Source organism: Haplochromis burtoni, unplaced genomic scaffold (assembly GCF_018398535.1).
Source record: "Haplochromis burtoni strain Fernald_Lab_line unplaced genomic scaffold, NCSU_Asbu1 Contig_298, whole genome shotgun sequence".
NCBI lineage: Eukaryota > Metazoa > Chordata > Actinopteri > Cichliformes > Cichlidae > Haplochromis > Haplochromis burtoni.
The window spans coordinates 661,921-671,044 of record NW_024582659.1 but is presented as its reverse complement, the minus strand read 5'-3'; the positions used below and the strand labels follow the sequence as shown (position 1 = coordinate 671,044).

The window sequence follows — 9,124 nt, the reverse complement described above, 5'->3', positions numbered from 1 at the left end:
TGTGTGTGTGTGTGTGTGTGTGTGTGTGTGTGTGTGTGTGGATGGAGAGGGAAGGATATAGATGGATAGAACTATAGGATTACATAAATATATACTTGATTAAAGGGGAAAGCACAAACTTGAGAACAATAGTAACAACTGAATAATACTAAAACAATGAATTTACATTCTACATGATTAAAAGGTTTTTAGGTAGATTTAATCTCCAGTCTACATCCCTGATAATAATGTTCATCAAATCAGCAACTTAATTATTTTGCATAACTTAATCTGTCAGATGTAAAACTGAGATTATCAGCAGAGCTGTGTTAATCAACAGGATATTGTTTTGGTGCTGATGGTCCTACACCATTAGGGGTTGCAGATTTCTCTGTTTAATATCTCTGTACTCTAGCTAATGTAACATTCATGCCATATTCACATAATAATAAGAAAAGTGCAAATTCAATCACTAAGTCTTTTGAGAAGTTATTAGTGGAGCCATTTCAATCATTCAGGCTTCTAATGGACAGCTTTCCCTGAGGCCCTGCTCTAATTTTAGTCTAACGCTCGGAACAGAGGGATGGGATAAGAAATATAGAAAGAGGGGGGAAAGAGTTAGGACAAGGAGACTGAGGAAGTAGAATGGGTTCAAACAGAAGGTGGGGAACAAATGTGAAGTGAGCAAGGTTGCTCACCAAACCTACCTGCAGTGGAGACATTGACTGATGGACTGGGCTCGCTCAGCAAGTCCCCACGTCGAGATAGAAGTCGCAGCTCGTACACACAGTCCTGAGACCAGCATCCGCACACACACAAACACACACACACAGTGGGGAGGACAGAGGATGAAACCACACTTTGTCAACACCGGATTGTGCTTGCAATGCTAATGACGTTCATTTGAATTCATGTAGGCCTATACAGGAGAGAAAGAGGAAGGATGAAACAGACTGGAGGAGGAAAAAAAAAAGGCAACGCATGCAGATTGAAATATGACAGAAAAGTGATGACTGCCATGAAGTGTGTATAATTGAGAGTCTGAAAAAGTAAAACCACGGAAGGAAAGCTTAGATAAAAATCTCAAAGGCATTCAACAGGGAGCATGGACTGATTAGTCTCGCAGGGAGCAGCGTGTCTGGCTTGTTACCTTGTGCAGACCCGGAACCACTATCTCGCTACTGTTGGCACTGATGTCCTCGTCCAAATTAAACCACTCCCCTTGCTCGGTGCGGGATTGGAGAACAAAGCCAGTGACGGGAGGGTGCTGTGCTTCAGAAAGGGACCATTGCAGAACAACACCTGCTGAACTCCGATTAGCTGACAGCAATGCAGGGGGCTTTAGTTTATTTTTCCTTGGTGGAGGATCTGATGCAGAGAGAATGAGAAAGAGCTTCAGTCGATCAGCTTGATATGTTCTGGCGGAAAAATTAAATTACACCAGAGGAAATTGCTACAGCCACTGATGCTCAATCTTCAGAATGTGAGGGGAATAAGAGAGAGGTTGACATTAGTCTTTTGCAGTGTACCAAACAAGAAATACATAGTCATCTTTATGCAGTTTGGTAAATTCAAGACTTTTTGATAAAACATATCCATCCATCCAATTTTATCTATCTAATTCCTAACTGAAACCACTGATATAGCATGCTTACTCCTTATTTTCAGGATTATCATATTATTATAATTAACTGCTGCCATGAATGTTTAACAAAGACAAACTAACGTGATCAGGTTGTTTGTTTCCCCTGAGTCTAGCCTTTATTTTATTTTTTTTGGCTCCCAACATAAATATCTTAAAAAATAAAAATCTAAATGTTATCTTTTTACTTCCTATCCAATGGATTTCACCTTCAAATTAATTTCCATGATCTCTCAGATGTCTCACAGATATATTTTCTCTGACTGGAATGAAAAAAATGTTTCTAGCAAGGAAAAGAAAAATCTGCATTTAACAACATTTCCACAGACTGCAACAGCCACAACTCCAGCCTTCACGAGTCTGAGGCAGAGGACTAAACGGATTTTAATGTACTATCCATTCATCTATGAAGAAAAGAGTAGTGCCACTGAGTGTATAAACATTGCATTTTAATGTTGGTTTTTGCCCTAAGCTAAATTTTGATAATTTTTTGATGACACCAGAGAGCTGTAAATCACACAAAATACCTTTGAACATATGGGCCCAATGCTGGGAAAAAAAAAAAAAGTTAAACATGAAAAAGAGTGACAGGCATGCTGGCAGCTCTCTCTATTTATACTGCTCTGACAGTGCTTACATGCTAAGCTTTATATATGTTTTTATCTCTGTTTAGTGTCTTAGCATTATTTAGCGCAAGCTAATGGGGATATCGCTAGTTTAAAGTTAAAAAAAAACTTTATATTAGACAAAGATCACTTGAGTGAATACAAAATGTAATTTTTAAAAAAAGCTATCCAAACCTATGTGAAAAAGTAACCTATGAACAATGATCTGAAACACACCAGCAAGTCCACCTCTGAATTGTTCAAACAGACAAAACAAAGGTGAGCTAGTCAAAGTTTGGAATTAAATTCAAATGAGATGGTTTTGCATGACCTAAATCGGGCCTTTAATGCTTGAAAACCCTCTAGCGTGCCTGAATTAAAACAATTCTACAAAGAAGAGTGGGCCAAAATTGCTCCCCAGCGATAAGAAGGTTATTAGATTTAGGGCCAACTTTTTTTCCACACACAGGCACAGGTAGGTTTGCTTATTACCCCCTTAATAAATTATATCATCATTTAAAAACTGCATATATTATTCATTTAGTTGACCTTGTCTAACGTTAATTTTTTTTGATTTGAAACGTGTAGCAAACATAAAAAAGAAAAATAAGAAATCGTGAAGAGAGGAAATCCTGTTTCACTGCACTGTATTTTGTTTCCAGTTTGTGTCACTACAGGAATGCTTAAATGGGATCAAAGAATGCTATAAGAGTTGCAATGAGTGTGCAGACCTTTTGTTTTATGTGTTTATTTGGCATTTTAAGTCTGTATTTAAAAGTAGCAATGGTGAGATAAGAAACAACACATGTATGCGAACCAGTTAATCAATTTTTGGACCGAGCCTGAAATGTGAAAGATGAGATAAACCCATTAGGTTTCATCTTCTAGGCACCGAAAATCATGACTGAAAATGATGTTTAGGTTTGTGCTGGGGAATAGACCAACTGATGGAATAACTTACAGACTTCTTCAGTCACAAAGTTAGTTGTACTGCAAGAACATTATTATTGTCACTGAGAGCTGACTCGTGTATTTATCACACAACAGCTAAAGTTTGCTTTTGGCCTTTGGGCAGAATTAACCTTAATTAGCTGCAGCTGAGAGTGAGGAGGAATACAAACATCTGATAATAGATTTGTTAGCTTTGGAGCTTTGGAGTGAATCAGACAGCAAATCTCCATTTTGTGCCAAAATAAGATCATCCTTTGAAATTGCAGCTCCATAGACAGATTTAGATAAAACCAGGGGATGATACTGACCCAAAGTCCGTGTAGTGGCGATGTCACTGAAGGGGCCAGTTCCCATTTTATTCTGAGACAGGATACTGAACTGGTAGTCGGTGGAAGGAGACAGGCCTGTCACCTGCAGCCTAGTGCCAGAGGAGGGGGGCACAGGCACAGAGAACCAGTCCTGCTTCCCATCATCATCACTTGCTGAAATCTTTTTCACCCTGCAGAGGAGGCGAGACAAAGAGAAAAGGAGTGAGAACAAAAGAGGAGCAGGGAATTCTGGGAGTGTGATTTTATGAAACATGACAGAAAAGTAGGTTTCATTAAACATTCATATTCGTCATCAGCTCCAGAATGTGTGGCAGAGACGGCACTGATGTATCCTGTGAAATTGCACAGAGAGCTTGCAACTCCAATTATAGTGATTTTCATGTTTCTAACAGAGCTGAGGTTCTACACGTCTTTTCTCTACAGAGAAAATTACCTGACCTTAAGGCTAAAAAATACCCTATTCACCTATTCAAAAACAGCAGAAGAAATATTAATACCAGTTTCAGAAAAGCAGGTTTTGTTTTGTTTTTAAATGATGACTTGGACTCCATCAGTGCTACTGGTAACATTAACATGGTTAAGCTGACTTTCTCTTTTGATATTCAAGTGTACAAAGAATTCAGTGCAGAGACCTTATTTTACTGTGTTCTGCAATAAGCAAATCACTTTTATTAGGAAAATTACAAGAGCAGAGACTTATTTCATTTTCAAGAGGAATAAAAAGCTGCCCAAAGAGCTATAACACATATGCATGATTTTTAACATTTCTTCTGCTAGACGCGACAAAGTGCAACAAGAACATGTTTGTTTTTTTTAATCATTTGTGGACATAACTGAAATGTATGGTGATTAAAGTTTCCATAGGTATAACTTTCACATTATACCCAAATCTCCTTATATGCTGAACTTCTTATAGTAAGACGATCATCCTCTTGCTTTTCTCACTGTAGTGTTTTCATTTAACCTGTGGTCACGGCAACACATGCTGTGACCACAGGCTATCAAAGGAAGCTGCAGCCAAGACTCGGGAGGTTGTTTATCCTTCATGGCTGATCTATTTTAGTATTTTTGAAGTCGTTTAGATTTATTTATGTGCTCCTTACTGTAGCACTGACCCAGTTCCCTCTCAAGGATTAAGACAGCTCATCTCATGTTCATCTGATGTAGCACTCTCAGGTTACAGTGTGGTCTTTGAAGAACTTTTGTGTATCTCTGTACTAGTTTTCTCTGACATAAAAAATACATGGTGATCTAAATATAGTTTATTATTTATTTCTTGAAATTAATTAGAAAATATACACTTCGTGTTCATGCTAAACTTTATTTTTAACAGTGCACACATAATTCTGGTTGTTTTTGACCAAGTTCCACCAATTTAAGATTCCTTTTATTCTCTCCATCACACCACAAGCATATCTAAAACAAAATCCATTCATCTATGATTCATCAGAACAAAAGTGCTGATTCACAGGAAAAGAAAGTAGGCAGATTATCCTCTCTTTTGTCAGTAACCTTGTATTGTAGCTAGCATGGCCACTGCATTATAAAGTAATGCTCTGTAGCAGCGTTTTTTTTATTGAAGCTGCCAACAAGTGATAACAGATAAATGAACTCCTCATTCGGGAGATCAATAGAGTGATACCACTGCTGTCGATGGCTGCCATGGTTACTGCCCGAAAAGAAAGTGGGTGGCTTTACACCCACCAAACTGAAAATGTCTGTGCTGATCCTCCATCAAAGCCTGCCTCCCAGGATATGTTGGCCTGCTTCACCCCTGGAGACACGGACAGAGAGGTAGCCGCATGGGGACTGGTTCCTGTAATGGAGGGAATGGAGAGGTGTTGATGGAAATCGGCCAGCACTTCAACTACCTGGAGTTTAGAGGCCATCTCTCTCTGTACCACATTTATCCATCGGAGGCGGAGTGGAGGCACAGGCATCTGGCCTGTGCTGGGTGTAATAAAGGTTTACACAGGTATACAGAAAATAATTTGGGAAAGTAAAAACTAAAAATGTGCACAGCTCATGTAATCACTGTGTGGTTATGGTATTGTTAGACAGGACTCACCCAGAACAAATACGTGTGTACTGGTCTTTACTGAGGCTACACGATTAGAAGCGCTGCACTCCCACCCCCCCTGGTGGTCCTTGGTCAAAGGCTGCAGCAGCAAAGAACCATCCGGTTCTACGGAGTAGGAAACGCTACGAGCCAGGCCGACCTATCAAAAACACCGAAACCATTCACATGTGGAAGAAAACTCTCTGCGTTGGCATAATCAGATGTACCTATAGCATGAATGAAACATCTTATAACTTCCACAAATAGCTGGGACATATTAGGACAAACAAATTACAAATCAAACACAAGTCAAGAGTTAATTTAACTTGTGCATTTCATAGGCAATTTAATATGCATTGCTGATCAGACATATTGGGACATATATTTATTGATAAGCTTATTTATTGATTGATTGATTGATTGATTTTGTTTGGGCTCCATTGAAAAATTGAATGTAGTCCTCTAGGTTTGAAAAGCTAATGCAGAACTGCCTTAAACCTGCAATTCTTCTAATAGCCACTGGGGGCCCTGTTTGTGAAAAGAGGTCTGATTGTACACCAATGACTGTAGAAACATCACATGATTCATTTATGATACTGTTGTTGTGTCCATTGAAGAGGTATTGTGGAGAGCCTTCAAACCCTGCAAACATGTTGGACCCCAACTCAACATGGACAATGCTGTGTATGCCGATTGTTTGATAAGTGGGCTAGAATAGGAAACAGAGCCACAACAGAGACCAGGAATGGAACAAAGGTCCAATTCACAGTGTCTGGTTTTCAAAAATTATGGCAGTAGCCAAAATGGTTAAGTGAAAACTTCAAATATCTGCTGGGTGAGTGTACTAAGGTCATACCCACATTATATACAGTCTACTGTCTATACTCCAAGTGACTGGATTTGAGATGTAATGACAAAGGATGTTAAACAGCAGATTTCTGCTAAATTTGAGTCGTAAAGTTTACAGCATGCATAGCAATTTTGTTATACAACCATCCGATTTTTGCCCTTATTTTTGTGAGTGTGGATATAAAGTCCTTTTTAAATTGAAAAGTAGGCAATTTCATAATAAAAAGTGGTGATAAAGTTGCTCTTTCAACTGCTGACTGGTCTCAATCTCTCGCAAGGAAAGACACTGATGCGCTGATTTTGCTTCTGGCTGCACTCATCATCATTTCGTCTAGTTACTTCTTGGACTAGTCAAATGGCAGCAAGAGCATCTCTTATTTCTGTAATGCGACTTATTTTCAAGTGAACTGGAAAATCCGTGTAGGATATTATTATACAGGAGATGAGCTCAAATCCTTTAGATAACTAAGAAGATGGCATGTTAAGTGCCTACAGCACAACACATCATAGAGCTGTACAGGACTGTTTGCATCCATCCACACCTCCTTTATCCATGTTCTTAGATGAGGAGGAGGAGGATCAACTAGAAATGAATAAATTAGACCTCTGTCCTTTGGAAGCCTAAACAAAATTTTTGCCAACTGCAATCAAAACACACGCCTCCTACATGATACAGCTCCACCAGCTACTACTACCCACAAGCTAAGGTCAAGTACAGATTTATATGATGGGAGGGGTTAGGCAGTCACCCCTCAACGTGTTTTACTGGATACATTTATGTATACATCCCTAAGTGCAAGATGAGTCATCATGAGTCAAATGGATGCAGGGTGGAAGAGTGAAAAATATTGTCTTTACTCATTTAGAAAAGTACATCAGGAAAACAATAACTGGAAATGTATCTGTTTATATACACACCCAGACTGCATCATATGTACTCTATGTCCTGTGCAAGCACTGACTCATGTGTCTGATTCTGATTTCTGAGTAAACAATATAAATTGAAGATCCGTGTAAGCATTTGCACTGACATGAATAAAACAGGACAGCTCGCTTTTTAAATAAACCACAGTGGGTAATTTACCTTGCTCCAGGTCACTTTAATTGTTGGGTCCACATTTCCTTGACAGGGGATAAGCAGGGTTCTACCAGCCTCCACTTTATACTGTTTCTCCGGAGTGATGCTGAATGAAGGGGGATCCTGCGAATTGCCAAAACAATATAGCTGAATTAAGGAGTCCGCAGCAATCCCAACAATGGATTTTAAGACTGGATTACTGCCGCTTTGGACAAGATTATCTTAATAACAAAAGGATTAGCCACACAATTAACTCCCCAATAGTGCCACCATTGTAGTTACTCTGAGTTGACTTCTATTAATGTCAGAGGGCTCACGTCAGAGTAAAAAGGTCAATAAAATGTCGTTTCTCTTAAAGTTTTTAATTCGCTGTGACAGATACAGTTGTGGCTAATTAAAATTATCACAATTGACAGCTCAGTCATAAGAACAGGACAGATTCGGAGGCAGATTCGATGAGCTTTTAGGTCACATCTAAACCACAAAGGCGGTATTTGTGGTGCGTGAAATGTAATCTGTCTTGTGTACATCATTACAGTGGCTTCATGTGATACACAGCATCCCTGTGGTGAGAGACCCAGGTGGCCTGGACTGCACACTAACCTGTAGAATTACACTAGTTGGTCCAGATGTGCCCATAGTGCCATAGCTGTTGTACGGAGTACACCTGTACATGCCCGCTGCATCATCGTTGACAGTTGCCATGAACAAAGAACCATCTGGTGCTAAGGTCCATCCTGGATACTGAGACAAATGCACAATTTGTATACACCTCTCACAGTAAGAGGTTAAAAGGAACTAGAACACACAATTTTGAATAAGACACCAAGTAAATGTAAAAAACATATTTTAAACAGGAAGTAGGCAGAATGCTCAAAGAGCTAAATGGCAGGAAATCCGTAACCAAGCAAGCAAAATATGCGCTTTTCAGATATGTATGAATGATTCACTGTGCAGTAAGTACAGTTTTTGATATTTGTAGTCCCTGCTACACAGATTCCATCCAAATGGCACAGTTTTTGCAAGAAGAGATTTACAATAAATGTGAAAAGATGTGATTTTTGTCTGATTAGAAAAGATTATTTCTTTTTTTATTTTTCTCTGTCAGGTCAGTCAAAACACACATAACAGAAATGGCCTGCAAAGCTTTCAAGCATTTGCTTTTAAAACCGTAAATTTTCAGTCATTTTTTTGTTCCATTAAGTCACAGTTGGAAGGCTTGTGTTTAGCTTTGACTGTGCAAAAGGTTGCCACTCAGTCTAATGAAGTCAAAATTGCTATCATGCCCCCCCTCCCAGAATGAGGCAGTAAGAAAGTATTACTGTGGGTATGAGAGCTTGTGACGTCCATGGTAGAATTGGAATAATTGGCAGAATAACAGCCTGACTCTAGCGCCTGTGTCCCACACTGCAGGAATCTATCGCATTTCCTGTGGTGCATCTCATCTGCTGACATGTCCACAGCTCAGACATAAAGCATTGAGGAGGGGGTCAGCTCACTGTGTAAAGATGAGGGGGAAAAGGAAGTGGGTGGCTCTTTTGCACACAAAACTAAGGGAATGATTTAATTTTAAAAGCTGCTTCCCAAGGTCTTACATTGTAAAAGAAATAAATATAGATATAAATAGATATA

General features: G+C 39.2%; 1 protein-coding gene across 1 annotated transcript in view; it reads right to left on the bottom strand.

Moving 5' to 3' along the window:
- The window catches only part of igsf9a (immunoglobulin superfamily, member 9a), a 93,045-nt gene that overhangs the window by 5,197 nt on the left and 78,724 nt on the right, over positions 1-9,124 (bottom strand). The window contains exons 10-16 of the mRNA XM_005941374.2: positions 8,096-8,236; positions 7,499-7,615; positions 5,575-5,725; positions 5,211-5,322; positions 3,486-3,676; positions 1,130-1,347; positions 687-771 (exon numbers count right to left, since the gene is read on the bottom strand). Coding sequence (XP_005941436.1) covers positions 687-771; positions 1,130-1,347; positions 3,486-3,676; positions 5,211-5,322; positions 5,575-5,725; positions 7,499-7,615; positions 8,096-8,236 — 1,015 coding nt within the window. The remainder of the gene's footprint in view (positions 1-686; positions 772-1,129; positions 1,348-3,485; positions 3,677-5,210; positions 5,323-5,574; positions 5,726-7,498; positions 7,616-8,095; positions 8,237-9,124) is intronic.